This window comes from Thalassophryne amazonica, chromosome 4, assembly GCF_902500255.1.
Source record: "Thalassophryne amazonica chromosome 4, fThaAma1.1, whole genome shotgun sequence".
NCBI lineage: Eukaryota > Metazoa > Chordata > Actinopteri > Batrachoidiformes > Batrachoididae > Thalassophryne > Thalassophryne amazonica.
In genome coordinates, this window is record NC_047106.1 from 18,721,833 (window position 1) to 18,741,175 (window position 19,343).

At 40.0% G+C, this 19,343-nt stretch overlaps 1 protein-coding gene across 1 annotated transcript in view; it reads right to left on the reverse strand.

Annotated features, from left to right (window-relative positions):
• Nucleotides 1-18,181, reverse strand: part of rpa1 (replication protein A1) — a 64,060-nt gene extending 45,879 nt beyond the window's left edge. The window contains 6 exon segments of the mRNA XM_034169160.1: nucleotides 2,019-2,099; nucleotides 2,199-2,286; nucleotides 3,244-3,353; nucleotides 11,435-11,513; nucleotides 11,736-11,783; nucleotides 18,030-18,181. Coding sequence (XP_034025051.1) covers nucleotides 2,019-2,099; nucleotides 2,199-2,286; nucleotides 3,244-3,353; nucleotides 11,435-11,513; nucleotides 11,736-11,783; nucleotides 18,030-18,059 — 436 coding nt within the window. The 5' untranslated portion in view covers nucleotides 18,060-18,181.
• Between the last annotated feature and the right edge of the window lie 1,162 nt (nucleotides 18,182-19,343).

Below are 19,343 nucleotides of genomic sequence, written 5' to 3' on the forward strand. Positions count from 1 at the left end.
TAACAGGGTTTTAAAAAGGAATAGTTTTGCACAATGTGTCATGCTTAGTTGTCATGTTACAGGGTAACATATGTCACATAGAATCCGATGTTATGCCACATTGTTTGACATGTACTTTGCAAACCAAGCATTCAAGTCAAAACTATCCCATTTATTAGCTCAACCAACAATTTGCACCACCTTTTACCCAAAATTGGAGTAAGTTTAACTTTTGAATCCTGTACAAACTGAAACTGACCTTTGTCACCATTCTGCCATTTTTACCCCATAACATTCAGTTATAGATAATCCAAACTATACCTTTTTGGAATATTTATGATCAGACAAATAAGTGTTATACTTTTCAATATGATTGGAGCATTTTCTTCCCCCTCAAACACGGATTTATGAAAAACATCATGCCAAATCTGATACTTGTATCACTAAGTGAATGACTGTTTCAGTTATCTGTTACCCTATGAAGAGCAAAGAGAGAAGTCAGTGAGAGTCAAACACAGTGTGCGGAAACAAGTAAAAAAAAAAAAAAAAAAAATCCACTTTCCTTTGAGTTGCAAATGTTTGACAATATTATCTCACCTCATTCAAGAGATTTAATTAAAGTAAATTTACCACCGCTGACTCAACTCTAACACCAAGAACGTGTCAAACCAAGTGGAGATGTGCCATCCGGCGTTTTATGTCGTGATGATTCACATTTCACAGAATCACGGTCGAGTGTGAACGCTGAACAAACCGCAGCCGCTCGTCACCCTCAGAGATGACAACTTCGCAGTCAAACAAGTGCCATACATCACCACACAACCCCCAAAGTGTGCACCTCACACACAGGATTAGAGTTCAAAGCACTAACGGGCTCCTCCTCACTTAATTAAACCAATGCATGCAGCGAAAAACCAACAGCTGTGACGTGAGGAAGCTGCTCGCTAAAACAGCGGAGCACACTCCGACACACAGCATTAAAAAAAAATGTTAAAAAAAGACAAATGACATTCCTTCAGGTGCAAACATTCACTGTATCGCCACTACTGTCCATTAAAAAAGCATGTGTGAGATTAGGTGCAGACACCAAGGTTGCAGAAAAATCATTAAAAAGTGAATCCAAGAGGAGATTAATGTCATCACCTAACTGTTTTTACAGTTTCATGCAAAAAATATCAGTGAGTGGTGTGCTGAACAAATAATTAAAAGACACACACAGACACACACAGTATCAAAGCAATGCTGCCATCTGGTGGACATCTCAATATCTTTGTTAACAGATCCAATTTTGAGCTTCAAGCAGTTTCGGGGTAGTTTTTGGCTCCTGCCAAAATTGTATTCACTTTGGGGGGGAGTCATGCCACCTGGAAGTCCCGCACCTCTTAAAAAAAAAAAAAAAAAAAACAAAGAAACAAAAAAAAAAACCCAGCTAAATTATGGCTCGGAGTACAGTAAGCCCCATACAGGCACTGAGGTTCACTGGTGGCTGTGGTATCCCCGGATTCCTTAGTGTGAAGTGGATGAGAGGCTACGACGTCCACTGGATGGAACTACAGGACCATTGCCAAGTTACTTCCCCAGCAGAGGCTGTGGCCCGTTTACAGCTGGGTGGACTGAGACAATACAGAGGAAGTGTCTTGTTCAAGGATGCAGACAGGCAGAGCAAGTGGAATCAAACCCAGGGTTATAGATTCCACTAAGACCCCCTTTTAGCAGCCCACGGGAAGGTGTTTTTTTGTGTCACCTCTGCAGAACAGAGACAGGGTGATTCCAACCAAGCCCCGCCCTCTCCCACAAACCAATTCTTGCTCACAAAATAGTATAAAATTGATTTTGATTAAATATCACTATTATAAGGTTGATTTAATCTTTCTCTCTGATGGATGACTGTTGGAAGTTTAAAAACCTGATAATTGGCCCTCCTTCCAAACCCACCCATTTGCTGGAGAGATCAAAACGATTAAAATCTGACATTCACTCCTTTTTGATTCATGTTTATGTTACAAAAGGAAAGCAAAATAAATAATAAATAAAAATACCCGTGTTGTCATTTTGCAGCTGCAGCGGAAGACAAGCCGGAGGATTTGGAGCCGATTGTGGCTGCTGGACTTTACTTTGACCCTGCAAAGAAAAGTTTGATATTTGCATCAGTTTAGTCACTACAATGCACATTTAACCGTCAAACCTCTCCTGGATTATTGCGAAAACACGCCTGTTACCTTCACTATACGGGACGGGATCTCCTATTTTACCAGCGATCTCCGCGGAGGTCTTGATGATGTCGATATCCAAAATAACGACAACCGCCTGTAGAAAGACAAACAGCCTGGGTAGGTACCTTCACTGTGACCTCTGGAACTACCATCAGAAGAACACGCTTGAGGTGTAAATAAGTATTCAAAGTCAAAAACCTGCTGTGTGAACATGAAGAACCACTGTGGACTACTGCTGCTTTTACGCTGCTAATCACTTTCTTCAACATGCTTCACAATAAAAGCACTAATCGTAAATGAAAAAAATCAACTAAATATTTGAAGTACTTTCAGAAAAGTGTTGGCATTGGCATCCTTATGGAGTGCCAACACTGAGGCTAAAAATCTGAAAAAAAAAACATTAGCATTTGATCAGGATTTCATTAAGAAGCAATTAAACACTTGTGAAACATGTTCACCAATTTAATCCAGGAAAAGTGAAGGTGTGCAAATATTTAGAAGAGCGATTCCCAGTGATTTTGTAGTTTTTCCTTAAGTAACAGCACATGCTGTTGTGTGCACTCTGACGCACCAAGCACCTGTTCGTTATTAAACTTGCACCAAGAGAAACAGTATTAAAAAAAGTGAGCTCCACATAGAAGGAAAAAAAAAAGTGATATATACAAGAAAAACTACTTTTTGCATCAAGTATCCCTGCAGGCCACACTAATTTCAACTACAAACTAACCACATTTCACAGGTAGTATTGGCTTCAACTCAGGTCATTTGTTGATCTTAAGAACAACATGGCATAAGATAAGGCTGCTATATAGTCACTGTACAAGTGCAACAACATGTCTGGGGCACACTGACAGATGCCTGTGATAGAATAAGATTTTGCAAAAAAATACAAAAATAATACACATCTAGGTACCTGTACTTCATGTTCACCTCTTGCCCCATTTGGTAATGGCAAACAACTCTCCACAGTAAGCCTTAGCTCTGCATGATTCAGAACTCTAGCATTTCTAGATATCTAACTCTACAAAAGAGCAACTGGAAGTCAACCTACCGTCCATCCTTCAGTTTCATTGGCTACGTGCCTCTTGATAAGACAGACGCAGTTCGGTGCCAGTCTGTTCGCCTCAGCCAAGGCGTTGAGCTGGGTCGAGAGCATGAAGTCTGCAGAGATGTAAACAAATTAATCACAGCAGAACTTGCAGACAGTTGAGAAGTTCGAACAAACTCAAGAAATCCTCAACACGTCTCCTGTTAATGTCTCAACTAACCGCTAAGAGCTGCTACCAGAGCATGACACCTTATTCAGTATAACATCGTGTTTAATGGAAATCAGGCACTATCAGCAGGCCAACCTGAACAACCTCGAACAGAGATTGCGATCAAATTTTTGCTGATTTCATTAACAAGTCTTGGACAATTTTACCCGATATCGATCGCTCTTTCCTCTCGCTTTCCTTGATACACGCAGCGCCAATGAAGCATGGAACCAGCCAGCGCTGCTGCTTCAGTATAAAGTCGAAGGGCACATTTTAAAGTACAATAATGCTCTCCAGCACTTAAAAGACAAAACAAGTCTATTTCATTCACAGAGATCATCAACAGCGCACATCAATCTCACTCTCTCTCATAAGTGCAGTGCAGCATGTCATCATTCAGCGTCAGTCAGCATTTAAAAAACATTCACTCTCCTTTGCTGCTACATTTCAGAATCTCGAAATTCACATCTAATCCCCGTGTGCTCTCTAATGGGCCTTGCACACTGCATACTTTAGGCCAATCTGTCAACGCTTTCCGATCCATCAAGATGCGTTTTTAACGCATCTGACGTATGACGTCAGACGCGTTGCTTCAGAAGTGGCAAGGGGGCGGAGATTGACACGTCACACTCTGGCTGTTTCCACATATCTGAAAAAGTTCAGCGATAGCCATCTTGAATTTGTGTCGCCTGAACCACAAAAAAGTTTTGAAAAACAGCAGTAGAGCGATTCTCCCATCACCCTGCTGGGAGAAGCTTTTTTTTTTCCAGGTACTTTCGGAGTGACGCCGACCGAGGGAGGACTGACGACTTGGTGGGATGTCGATCGAACCGCGACAGCGGGCCGACCCGCACGGAGAAGCCGGCCTTCAGGCACTTTTTGGATATATGCAAATCCCAGTTTGCCCAACAGAGTTTAGTTCTGCAGCTTTATTGAGGTGAGAATAAAATAAAACGTGATGTTTACTGAACTGCTGTGAAAGTTTAATGATCGGCTAACGTTAGCATAGCCTTTTAGCACAGTTGATCTGAGTGACCGCTGTAATTTCTAAATGGTTCAGTCTTTTTTATTTTTACCAAATAAAGCTACAGCTTTTTTCAGACACCACAAAAGCTCAACTTTAAATAACTTATTTTTTCGGGCATTTTTTTTTTTTTTTCCATCGTTAACGTTTTTTTCCCTTTTTTATATATAAACTGTTTAGTGTTTCTTTATATTTAAAGAAATATTTTTATTTGTCCCAATGAGGAACATCTGCTGTGCAGACAACCAAACTTCCATTGATGAGCTGAACACCACGAAGTCCAGTCGAAAGAAAACATCTCTGCTCTTCAAAATAGGACAAAAGTGTCTTCAGCAACACCACCAGAGTTCAAAGCTGCAGAAGAGACCTTCATCTGGTCCAGAGAATCCAGCAGAACATCACCTGCTTCTAAATAAAAGGCTCTTTCAACAGCAACTATTTTATTATTTTTTTAAAAAAGCTGTTTCATTTTATATTTTAACAATAAATCAACGGATCATTAAAAATCTCCATGAAATCAAAGTCCAAAGATATTTGCACAGGTAGAAGCTCTCCACTTATTGTGCTCAAATTCATATTTTAGAAATGACTCTGTCCTGATCACAACATTAAAAGCAATTACATATTTTGGTGAAATTACAAGTTGAAATGACTATATTAAAAAAAAAAAAAAATCATGAGGTTTATGTCACAGAAATCCTACTTTACAATCACACTGCAGTCATTGTTAAATTATTTCCTGTTGCATTTATAATAAACATTTGTATTTATTTACAGTGTCTGTTTTTCTGGTTGAAATGAGATAAATAATCTACCAGACTTAAAAAAATGTACACATTTCCATGTTATTTTATATGTCTAAAAATAAATGTCAGAGGTTCCTTATGTTAAACAAGAAATTATCTAATCTGAAATAACGGGTGGTTTCTAAAGAACCATTTATTGATTTATTTAGCTATTTTAATTACAAATGTTCTAAACTTTTTTTTTTTAACAGTAATCAGAAATTCTGAGGTAACAAACAACAAAAAACATTTCAAAGGATTTTTCTTCAGAAAACTGCTTCATAAATGAACAGTCCTGTAACACGTATGTTTTGCACAGATCAGTGGTTTCTGTACCGATCCATTTTGTAGAGATCAGTGGTTTCTACACCGATCCATTTTGTAGAGATTAGTGGTTTCTGCCACCCATCTTCCATGTTTTGGCTCGACGCGCTGTTCCAATTGGACAACGCAAAGGTACGTCACAGCTCAAAACGTCGAAAGTTGGACTGGATTGAACTTTGACTCTGTCAGCCTGCTGACAAGCGGCAATGCGCGCTCCCGTCAGAAGCGTCGGTTTAGCTTGGCTTTTGACGCGACGCATCTGACGCATCTAAAAAGCAACGCGTCTCACTGAAAATAATGCTTTTTAGACCGATTTTTGAAGCATTCGACGCATCTGACGTATTCAGTGTGAAAGGCCCATAAGACGCACACAAATAAAATGAACTAGAAACGGGCCAGACTTTTTAAATTTCTTATGCTACGTTACCTGAACTTTTATGAGGCATCTGTCAGAGCAAACGTTTTGCACCATGAAGCATTTCAGAATAAGGAACTTCCAAGTTACTTATTCTGAAATGCCTGGTGCAAAATGTGAAGCTTGATGAATTTTCAATTGGTAGACAGTCTTGTGGGTAGCCTGAATTTAGTGCTAAAAACCACACTTGATAAGACTGTACCTCCTCTATTAAGGCCATGCCTTCCCAAGGCACAGACACCTTGGTGCAACAGTCATTTGCGTGACCTTAGGCAGAAGGCTAGAGGGTTGGAACGGAAATGGCGTAGTTCCAAACTAGAGGTGTTCCACCTTGCGTGGCGTGAAGCTATTTTAGATTATAAGCATGCTTTATTGGCTACGAAGCAGGCCTATTACTCTGAAGTGATGAACAAAAACAAGCATAACTCAAAGTTTTTGTTTGATACGGTGGCATTTCTTATTCGTGGACAGCCACCTGTCAAAATTATAGGCCAATATCAAATCTATCATTCTGCTCTAAAATTCTGGAAAAGGTGGTTTCACGGCAGCTTGTGGACTATCTTACTGAGAATGATCTTTTTGAGCCACTGCAGTCTGCTTTTAGAAAACATCACTCCACAGAAACAGCACTTATTAAAGTAGTTAATGATCTTCTGCGAGCAATGGACTCGGACACTACTACAGTATTGGGGTTGCTGGATCTCAGTGCTGCGTTTGACATCGTTGATCATCATATTGTACTTGATAGGCTAGAAAACTATTTCGGGATTACTGAACTGCTCTTGCGTGGTTGACGTCTTATCTGTCTTGTCGTTCCCACTGTGTTTTGGGCAATGACACTACCTCTGATTTTAGGGGCATGAAGTTCAGGGTTCCGCAGGGATCTTTTCTGGGTCCCCTGCTTTTTTCCCTGTATATGGCACCCCTTGGGAACATTTTGCAGCATTTTGGGGTTGCTTTTCATTGCTATGCTGATGACACTCAGTTGTATATGCTAATAGCTGCTGGAAATCCTGTTCACATAAAATCTTTACAGGACTGTCTTGCAGCAGTGAGAAGTTGGATGTCTAGCAACTTTCTACTTCTGAACTCTGATAAGGCTGAAATGATGGTTCTTGGTCCAGCAAGACATCGGCATCAATTTCATCAGCTAGCGCTTAGCCTAGGTTCATGTGTTATACATCATACTGACAAAGCAGACATTGACATTAATCTTTTTAGTGTACCTGTCCATAGGACAAGTAAACCGCCAGGGTTACTTGTCCGATAGGAAAAGCTGGTCATCTGGACAAGTGAGCGCCGCAGGCGTGAGCCGCGTGAAATGTGCCGAAGGCACGTGATACATACGCCAATGGCACGTGTCACCTAGGGGTGTCTGGGGGCATGCTACAGTAGAAGTACTGAAATTACACTTTTTCATAAATTGCTTCTCTGTGTGGGTGGTAAAATTTAAGTTCCCAAAAATAAATTTTATTACATATTGCATGCATAGCCTCTAACCTTTTAATCTATTAACCAAGACATAGCTCATAATGTTTCTCTCCTGCGATTGCTCATAACTGGGGGAAAAAATTAAAATAATTGGTAAATGCCAATATGCATCTGCCAATATGCAATCCTGTGTGATTTCTGAATTCATCACTGTTCAATGCATGATCATTTGCCAGTATATTTTTTGATAAAGCAAATCAATTTCTTTTATTTCAACATTTAAAATGCCTTACTGGTCCGCAATTGAAGGAAAATCCTGACAGACATGGCAGTATATTGTGTTGTCCTTCTTCCTTGTGCCCAGCCACAGATAATCGTGTGTCCAGCTACTCACAACTTCTCTGTCTTCCTTTCTCTTCAAACCTCTTTGATAGCTTCTACACTGGCAGGGGTTGATGCTTTGCATTTGACTGGTGTTTTCCCTGGTATCTGGCCCTGGTTTTGGAGGTTTTAGAAAAGACCATTCTGCTCAATATATTCTTCAAAAGGCGTGTTAATCGATGCGATGTTCGTTACCTAATGTTTCCCGCCACAGGATCTCGCAAGAAGATGCTACGAACGCACACTCCATACAATGGTCTTGAGCAGACATGATACAGGGTTCTCCCCAGAAATTTTTAGTATAGCAATGCTGTTGGCAATTATCGCCCAAGGCGGTGCGCATTGAGAGTCATTTTGACTGGTTTTAGATGCATTGAAAGCAAGAATAATAGACAAAAAAAAATTTACACTTATTTTGTAATATCAAAGTTCTTTTTTGTATTTTTCTGTCCATGTTAAGAAAATAAATGTCACTGAAAAGTTTAAAAACACAATATCTGATGGACATAACATTTGCTCTCTTCTTTAAAAATGACACTGCATCTGTGCAGTTTTTTTATGTCATGTTGACAGTTTCGCTTTTTTTTTTTTCAACATTTGAGTGGAATTGCATACTTATTAAAAGAAAAAAAAAATATATATATATATATGTATATATATATATATATATATATATATATATATATATATATATATATATATACACTCAACAAAAATATAACGCAACACTTTTGATTTTGCTCCCATTTTGTATGAGATGAACTCAAGATCTAAAACTTTTTCCACATACACAATATCACCATTCCCTCAAATATTGTTCACAAAACCAGTCAAAATCTGTGGTAGTGAGCACTTCTCCTTTGCTGAGATAATCCATCCCACCTCACAGGTGTGTCATATCAAGATGCTGATTAGACACCATGATTAGTGCACAGGTGTGCCTTAGGACTGCCCACAATAAAAGGCCACTCTAAAAGGTGCAGTTTTATCACACAGCACAATGCCACAGATGTCGCAAGATCTGAGGAGCGTGCAATTGGCATGCTGACAGCAGGAATGTTCAACCAGAGCTGTTGCTCGTGTATTGAATGTTCATGTCTCTACCATAAGCCGTCTCCAAAAGTCATTGCAGAGAATTTGGCAGTACATCCAACCAGCCTCACAACCGCAGACCACGTGTAACCACACCAGCCCAGGACCTCCACATCCAGTATGTTCACCTCCAAGATCGTCTGAGACCAGCCACTCGGACAGCTGCTGAAACAATCGGTTTGCATAACCAAAGAATTTCTGCACAACTGTCAGAAACCGTCTCAGGGAAGCTCATCTGCATGCTCGTCGTCCTCATCGGGGTCCCGACCTGACTCCAGTTCGTCGTCGTAACCGACTTGAGTGGGCAAATGCTCACATTCGCTGGCGTTTGGCACGTTGGAGAGGTGTTCTCTTCACGGATGATGCGAAGGAGATGTGTTGCACTGCATGAGGCAATGGTGGTCACACCAGATACTGACTGGTATCCCCCCCCCAATAAAACAAAACTGCACCTTTCAGAGTGGCCTTTTATTGTGGGCAGTCTAAGGCACACCTGTGCACTAATCATGGTGTCTAATCAGCATCCTGATATGGCACACCTGTGAGGTGGGATGGATTATCTCAGCAAAGGAGAAGTGCTCACTACCACAGATTTTGACTGGTTGTGACAATATTTGAGGGAAATGGTGATATTGTGTATGTGGAAAAAGTTTTAGATCTTTGAGTTCATCTCATACAAAATGGGAGCAAAACCAAAAGTGTTGCGTTTATATTTTTGTTGAGTATATATATAAAACCCCTAATTGTCTTGTTTGAACAAGAGCTAAATCTGGACTGATTTGATTGTCAAATCAGAATTAAATTCATTGCCAAGTAAGTTCTCACATACAAGTAATTTGATCTGGTGTCATTGGTGCATAAACAACAACAATAAAAAGAAAATGAAAAAATTCTGGAAGAAGTAAAGGGGTGAATCTGCTCTTTTAAAGATGAATCCTGGATAAAAAAAACTTTCTGAATCAGTTTTTCCACACTTGACTGTTTCACTGAGGCGGTGTGGTGAAGATGATCGTTTATTAAAATTGTTTCACTGCTTTTTTTTTTTTTTACAGCTGTAGCGTCTAATAACTTTCCTCCTTTCTCTCTCTCTCCTCTCCCTCTCTCTCTCCGTCTTTCCCTCTCCTCTCTCTCTGTGAGGGAACGAGAGACTCTTCACTCTCACACTGTATCTGAGCAAACACTGGACACATGAAGGCTTTTAACTGTAAAATAAAGCCTATAAATGAATTTCTGGAGCCATGCAAGCAGAATGAGCTCTTTCTACTTGAAGACTTTTGACAGAGTTTTTTTCCCCACTGTTCTCGCTCAGCTGCAGAGCTGCTCGGCTCTCTGCCGGCGGGGAAGCCAGCAGTTCAGCACAAACAGTCTGGCTGTATTATAAAAACCTACCTGAGAGCAGGGCAGAGTGTGATGGCTCTGTCATAACACTGATGACGTGGCGCCGTTGTCCCATCGTCTGGGGAGAACCCTGCGATATCATGTTTTCCCACTGTCCACTGCATGGAGAGTGGCGGTAAAAACCGAAGACGCTTTCTTGCGAGGTGCAAGACAAGACATGATGTAAATGAGAAAACAACTTACAGGTATTGCTCGTCCGATCACATTTTACACTTGTCCCGGACAATCGTACAAGCGTTAATGTTGATGGTAGCAAAGTGAGGAAACTTGGGGTAATTTTTGATCCTACATTGTCCTTTGACCTCCACATTAAGGACATTACAAGGACTGCTTTCTTCCATCTAAGAAATATAGCAAAGATTCATCCCATCCTGTCTATGGCTGATGCTGAGACTCTGATTCATGCTTTTGTTTCTTCTAGATTGGATTACTGTAATGCTTTGTTTTCTGGTTTACCACAGTCCAGCATCAGGGGTCTTCAACTGGTTCAAAATGCTGCTACCAGACTTCTGACACGAAGCAGAAGGTTTGACCATATTACACCGGTTCTGGCATCCGTTCACTGGCTTCCGGTCTCTTTGAGATCAGATTTTAAAGTGTTATTATTGGCCTATAAAATTGTTCACGGACTGGCACCCCCTATCTGGCCGGCCTGGTTGAGTCCTATGTGCCGGCTCGGGCCCTGCGTTCACAGGGTGCAGGCCGATTGTGTGTCCCTAGGGTGAAGAAAAAGTCAGCGGGTTACAGAGCTTTTTATCACCACACCCCAGCTCTGTGGAATGATCTGCCTGCGCAGACACAACAGTCGGACTATGTGGAGACTTTTAAAGCCAGGCTGAAAACACATTTCTTTTCCCTGTTTTATCATTAGTATTTTATACGATTGTGTGTCTTTTTTTTAATTCCTTTTATTTATTTTACTTTTTACCTTTTTATGTTTAATTTTTTTTTATTGTGTTTTAATCTTATTTCATTTTATTCTGCTTTTAAATTATGTTTGTGAAGCTACTTGTGAGTTGGTGCTATATCAATTAATAAATTATTATTATAAGTAGAATACTAAAAAAACAAAGGTTTTTAGAAAATTTGTTTTGATAACATGAGCTGGCAACATAAGAGAGGATCATGAGGCTTACTGGACAGAGTGAAGCGTCCATCGCTCATCATCACCCGAAAACGAGCCTGACCACTTCCTCCATCAATCCGACGAATGTTCTGAAAAATAATGTGTTTAAATTTGATATAAAGTTCAACTAAAACAGACATTTTATTAGTTTTTGCTGCTTTAGCAATAATGTATGGATTCACAGACAAACCAGAGTTTAATAAAACGCACCCTAAGTGGATAAAGTAACGTTAAGATGTCAGCCTGGAGGAGCTAATCAATACATCAGAAGATAATTAATATAATTTTTTTTATGTGACTGAGTTACTCACCAATAACTGAAGCACTGGGTTTTGGATCTTGATTCCACTTGCAATATCCTGCAAACATGTCAAAATGTAACATCCATCAATTAACGCTGCAACTCCTCAAGATACACAGCAACTAATTTATTGATTTTTTTTGACAGTTTGTTTTCTATTATACATACTTAAAAATAAACACATCAATGCATTTTAAACCGGATAGTCACCGACCTGAAAAGCCCACCGAAAGCCGTCTGAATCTTCCGAATGGTGGAAGAGGTGGGCATGTCACAACATGTCCTGTGAGGCCTTCAACACGGTGGCGCTTTTGCTCCGCCATCAGCTTCGTGCCAAAGCCATCGGCATGAATTTCTCTGCACTCTTTCATGGCCAAATCTTCTGTCACAGTGGAATGTGACGATAAAGTGCTGATGTCCACCTCTCCGCATTTTCTTGGATAGGTCACACGACGGTCCCGCATCACCACAGCGTTCACTTTGGAAATGATCTGGTCATTTCAGCATGCTGCTGGCCACCCGGAGCGCGGCACGCTCTCCACCATTGTGGGGTCGTCTTTAAACCGGTTGTACTGCTCCTAATCTGTGTGATGCCCAGAGGATCGTCACGAAAGCCGTCTGAATAATCCGAAAGGTTTCCACCTGGCTGTCACCCAGTTTCTGGCAAAATTTGATGCAGTCACGCTGCTCCAGTCGTTCCGCCATTTCCTTGCAAAGAAAAAAACAACGAGAGACTCACCCATCCTCACACAAAGGCTGCTTACAAGCAAATGATGCAATCGACAGGCGTGAAAAAAAATCACGCATGCGCACGAAGGTTCAAGGTTGGCTCATGCAAGCACATGTGACTCAAATCCATCAGGTTTTTGAAAAAAATAAAAAGGTCCGATACTTTTCTAACAGACCTCGTATTTTTAAAGCTCATATAGTTGACATTAGACACACCCTATGAGGATTACTATAGATAAAAAACACACACAAACATAAAACCATTCACAACTTGTGATAAAACATTTTCTCTACAGCACATTCTGCAAGTTCAACTTAATTAAATTCCTGGACATCATTCATAAAGTTTGTTGACATCCAAGAATATGCAAGTGTTCCCATCCTGTTCTTCGGACACAAATTTTATTGATAAAACATGTTCACGTTAACGCCACTTAACATGGAGAATGCAGTAACCACTGAGACTGCAATTATGCCATCATGTGTTGCATGCTGGGACCCTGAAAGATGAAGCTTATACTTGTATCGCCAGCTTATAACTGGAGATACAAAATGCAGAATCGGCACTGTGCACAATTTCTCCAAAACTTTTTCTGGGTTGTCTGGTGTCTTTCCTCACTGTTCTTCTTGCACAGTCACTCAGTTTTTGAGAACTGTCTACTCCACACAGATTACCATAGAGTGCCATATTATTTGTACTTCTGATGCAAATAAAGTTCAAGACATAACAACCCCTGGCAAAAAATTATGGAATCACTGGCCTCGGAGGATGTTCATTCAGTTGTTTAATTTTGTAGAAAAAAAAGCAGATCACAGACATGACACAAAACTAAGTCATTTCAAATGGCAACTTTCTGGCTTTAAGAAACACTATAAGAAATCAAGAAAAAAAGATTGTGGCAGTCAGTAACGGTTACTTTTTTAGGACCAAGCAGAGGAAAAAAAAATATGGAATCACTCAATTCTGAGGAAAGAATTATGGAATCACCCTGTAAATTTCATCCCCAAAACTAACACCTGCATCATATCAGATCTGCTCGTTAGTCTGCATCTAAAAAGGAGTGAACACACCTTGGAGAGCTGTTGCACCAAGTGGACTGACATGAATCATGGCTCCAACACGAGAGATGTCAATTGAAACAAAGGAGAGGATTATCAAACTCTTAAAAGAGAGTAAATCATCACACAATGTTGCAAAAGATGTTGGTTATTCACAGTCAGCTGTGTCTAAACTCTGGACCAAATACAAACAACATGGGAAGGTTGTTAAAGGCAAACATACTGGTAGACCAAGGAAGACATCAAAGCGTCAAGACAGAAAGCTTAAAACAATATGTCTCAAAAATCGAAAAATGCACAACAAAACAAATGAGGAATGAATGGGAGGAAACTGGAGTCAACGTCTGTGACCGAACTGTAAGAAATGGGTTAAGGAAAAGCATTCATGGACTGTGGATGACAGTCATATTCAGTGATGAATGTCGAATCTGCATTGGGCAAGGTGATGATGCTGGAACTTTTGTTTGGTGCCGTTCCAATGAGATTTATAAAGATGACTGCCTGAAGAGAACATGTAAATTTCCACAGTCATTGATAATATGGGGCTGCATGTAAGGTAAAGGCACTGGGGAGATGGCTGTCATTACATCATCAAATGCACAAGTTTACGTTGATATTTTGGACAACTGAAAGGATGTTTGGGGATGTTTCAAGATGATAATGCATCTTGCCATAGAGCAAAAACTGCAAAAACATTCCTTGTAAAAAGACACAGGGTCAATGTCATGGCATAGGGTCAATGTCAACGAGTAGATCTGATTTGATGCAGGTGTTAGTTTGGGGCATGAAAATTTACAGGGTGATTCCATAATTTTTTCCTCAGAATTGAGTGATTCCATATTTTTTTCCTCTGCTTAGTCTAAAAAAGTAACCATTACTGACTGCCACAATCTTTTTTTCATGATTTCTTATAGTGTTTCTTAAAGCCAGAAAGTTGTCATTTGAAATGACTTTAGTTTTGTGTCATGTCTGTGATCTGCTTTTTTTCTACAAAATTAAACAACTGAATGAACATCCTCCAAGGCCGGTGAGTCCATAAATTTTGCCAGGGGTTGTATTCATTAACTTGGAAATGCTCATGTATCCATCCCCTGACTTGTCTGAAGAAAACTGGCAATCAAACTGATTATTTACAGGTACTATACAAAAGGGGTTGATTACTTATGCAACCCATCATCTTGGCTTTTTTATTTTTAATTAATTTATATCAAGTTGTAGAGATTTGTTTTCAGTTTGAGTCTAAGGAAAACAATTTTAGAAATTTTTATATTGAGAAGCCTGATGTACTTTTTGTATTTGAAACGCCATAAACAAATTAAAATGTGTGAAATACCAAGGGGCCGAATACTTTTGCAAGCCACTGTACATTCCAATTCTAAGATAGAACTACTAGTGTATACTAAGGTATATCTAAGTATCTAAAAAGAGTAGAATAGAGCCACTTAGGTGCCTGGTCTTGAAAACCAGGGATGGTAGGTTGAAAAGCTTGATTAAGATGGTTTCGGAACATGGGGTATCTCAGGAGAAGGATGCTGAGGATGCAGCCACTGGCTGAAGGGAGGTTTACGGATGTGGTGAGGGAAGACAAACTGGGGTTTGGGTGGCTCCTTGAAGAAGACAGAAAGACGAAGACAGCACGGAATGTTGTCCAACCACAGAATCAACAACTGAAGTTGCTGTTCCTCCTGTCTGTGTGTTGATCTGAAACTGATTATACAACCCCTGGCAAAAATTATGGAATCACCGGCCTCAGAGGATGTTCATTCAGTTGTTTAATTTTGTAGAAAACAAGCAGATCACAGACATGACACAAAACTAAAGTCATTTCAAATGGCAACTTTCTGGCTTTAAGAAACACTATAAGAAATCAAAAAACTGTGGCAGTCAGTAATGGTTACTTTTTTTAGACCAAGCAGAGGGAAAAAAATATGGAATCACTCAATTCTGAGGAATAAATTATGGAATCACCCTGTAAATTTTCATCCCCAAAACTAACACCTGCATCAAATCAGATCTGCTTGTTAGTCTGCATCTAAAAAGGAGTGATCACACCTTGGAGAGCTGTTGCACCAAGTGGACTGACATGAATCATGGCTCCAACACGAGAGATGTCAATTGAAACAAAGAAGAGGATTATCAAACTCTTAAAAGAGGGTAAATCATCACGCAATGTTACAAAAGATGTTGGTTGTTCACAGTCAGCTGTGTCTAATCTCTGGACCAAATACAAACAACATAGGAAGGTTGTTAAAGGCAAACATACTGGTAGACCAAGGAAGACATCAAAGCATCAAGACAGAAAACTTAAAGCAATATGTCTCAAAAATAGAAAAACAACAAAACAAATGAGGAACGAATGGGAGGAAACTGGAGTCAACGTCTGTGACCAAACTGTAAGAAACTGCCTAAAGGAAATGGGATTTACATACAGAAAAGCTAAACGAAAGCCATCATTAACACCTAAACAGAAAAAAACAAGGTTACAATGGGCTAAGGAAAAGCAATCGTGGACTGTGGATGACTGGATGAAAGACATATTCAGTGATGAATCTCGAATCTGCATTGGGCAAGGTGATGATGCTGGAACTTTTGTTTGGTGCCGTTCCAATGAGATTTATAAAGATGACTGCCTAAAGAGAACATGTAAATTTCCACAGTCATTGATGATATGGGGCTGCATGTCAGGTAAAGGCACTGGGGAGATGGCTGTCATTACATCATCAATAAATACACAAGTGTACGTTGATATTTTGGACACTTTTCTTATCCCATCAATTGAAAGGATGTTTGGGGATGATGAAATCATTTTTTCAAGATGATAATGCATCTTGCCATAGAGCAAAAACTGTGAAAACATTCCTTGCAAAAAGACACAAAAGGTCAATGTCATGGCCTGCAAATAGTCCGGATCTTATTCCAATTGAAAATCTTTGGTGGAAGTTGAAGAAAATGGTCCATGACAAGGCGCCAACCTGCAAAGCTGATCTGGCAACAGCAATCAGAGAAAGTTGGAGCCAGATTGATGAAGAGTACTGTTTGTCACTCATTAAGTCCATGCCTCAGAGACTGCAAGCTGTTATAAAAGCCAGAGGTGGTGCAACAAAATACTAGTGATGTGTTGGAGCGTTCTTTTGTTTTTCATGATTCCATAATTTTTTCCTCAGAATTGAGTGATTCCATATTTTTTCCCTCTGCTTGGTCTAAAAAAGTAAGCCAGGGGTTGTATTCTGAGTCATTTTGGTCGACAACTTCTGTCAAATGCTTACAGTTACAGGTTATGATTTGCGGTAGAGGACTGGACCGGTGTTGGACCCAATGTCCAACACTGGAAACATGTCCAACCAAATTGTGTAAAAGCAGTTAAATCCACATTGTTTTAAACAATTAAGTTATATCAAATGGATTTTGACCCTTTTTCAATAAAAGGTATTTAGAAGTTGTAAACGGGGCAAGTACATGTTTTATTTGGCAACAACAAAATACAAGTGCAAAACAATGCAGTGGTCCTCAAATTATACAACCCCTGGCAAAAATTATGGAATCACCGGCTTCGGAGGATGTTCATTCAGTTGTTTAATTTTGTAGAAAAAAAAGCAGATCACAGACATGACACAAAACTAAAGTCATTTCAAATGGCAACTTTCTGGCTTTAAGAAACACTATAAGAAATCAGGAAAAAAAAAAACTGTGGCAGTCAGTAACGGTTACTTTTTTAGACCAAGCAGAGGGAAAAAAATATGGAATCACTCAATTCTGAGGAAAAAATTATGGAATCACCCTGTAAATTTTCATCCCCAAAACTAACACCTGCATCAAATCAGATCTGCTCGTTAGTCTGCATCTAAAAAGGAGTGAACACACCTTGGAGAGCTGTTGCACCAAGTGGACTGACATGAATCATGGCTCCAACACGAGAGATGTCAATTGAAACAAAGGAGAGGATTATCAAACTCTTAAAAGAGGGTAAATCATCACGCAGATTTATAAAGATGACTGCCTGAAGAGAACATGTAAATTTCCACAGTCATTGATGATATGGGGCTGCATGTCAGGTAAAGGCACTGGGGAGATGGCCGTCATTACATCATCAATAAATGCACAAGTTTACATTGACATTTGGCCACTTTTCTTATCCCATCAATTGAAAGGATGTTTGGGGATGATGAAATCATTTTTTCAAGACGATAACGCATCTTGCCATAGAGCAAAAACTGTGAAAACATTCCTTGCAAAAAGACACATAGGGTCAATGTCATGGCCTGCAAATAGTCCGGATCTTAATCCAATTGAAAATCTATGGTGGAAGTTGAAGAAAATGGTCGTATACGTAAAATATTTAAGATTAGTTAAGTCACCACAATCACAGCCACGAAGATTCCCGTTAATACGTTAACGCTACAATATTTAAACAAAACATTCCGACATTAATAATAAAGAGTTGTTTCCTCACAAAACTTGCAGTAAATTATTTCCACCTGCGGCACTTTCGCACAATGAAAAACGTGGTAAGTCTTACCGATATCGCTCCCTCTGACAGTCTCACCATGTCGCTCGATGATGAGTTTATTAAGCAGCAAAGAGAATAAATTACTTAAATACAGCAGAACACGGCAAACTGCTCCACCACCGAAGACAACAGCCGCTAAACGTCGCTGAGGCGCCAACTGACTGCACGAACGCGCCAACCGGGATCCCACTTCCGTCCCCGTTCACCGATCTGACGTCAGTTTGCTGTGAGCGAGCGCCGTCTGATTTGCTGATTCAACGATCCGCGTGATAGCGAACTGACTCCAGATCAGCTGCAAACACACGCGGCGCTAAATGACGACGCAAAGAGGTGTGGCGGCATCTTTATGTTGCCAAATCTGCTTATTATAAGCGAGATTGTGAATTCCAAAGCACTGGAAATATTGCACGTTCTTGATCACTTTTTTGGGGGGTTTTCTTGCTGTTGTATGTTTGTTTTGGGGTGGAGGTGGGGGAGGGGTTGATAGATTTTTTTTTCCCCTTCTTGTTTTCAAAGTGTAGTGATTTGGGATTGTTCCCTACATCTAACAAAGACAAAAAGAAAGAAGGAATAAGGCATCTGTCCCTGCTTCTTAAAAAATAGTAATAACAATAGTTAATTAATTAATAGACAAGGTCACTTTTACAACCCTTGGCGGCAATAGTAGAAGATAATTTTGCCATTGCAACCAGCGAGTATTTTATAGGTTGTTTCTCCTGGTATGTAAATTCTCAGCCAATCACAAAGTCAGTACCCACTACGTCATTCACGCGATTAGCATACGATTGACGTACCAATGTGCATGCGCCGAAAGGTCTCGGAAAGTAGAGGTGGGCGATACCGGGAATTTTGGTATTGATCTGATACCAAGTAAATACAGGCCCAATATCGCCGATATCAATACTGATAACGATAAGCTTCATAGATCCAAAGGATCCAAGACCTACGATAGAATTTCGCCAAACATTGTACGTGACAACAAAATACTTTATCACAATCAACATTTTAGTTTAAAAATATCACTCAACACAACTTAAAATCTCCTGAGGTCGAGGGCTGACTCGAGGAGAGCACTGAGTGGGCAGGCCAGGCTGAGCCTACCTGCATGTCTGCTGGCTGGCGCTGCTGAGCCATGTGACAATGCAACAACAAAAGACCAGAGAGGGTGGGTGTACTGCGCCTTGTTGTGTGACACAGCGCAGTGCTGCTCTTACAGACAGAGAGTAGACTTCAGTCAGTGCATGCAGGAGAGAAAAAAGCTTGGGTATCGATCTTTTTACACGAGGATCGTTCAATATCAATACCAGCATTGGTATCAATATT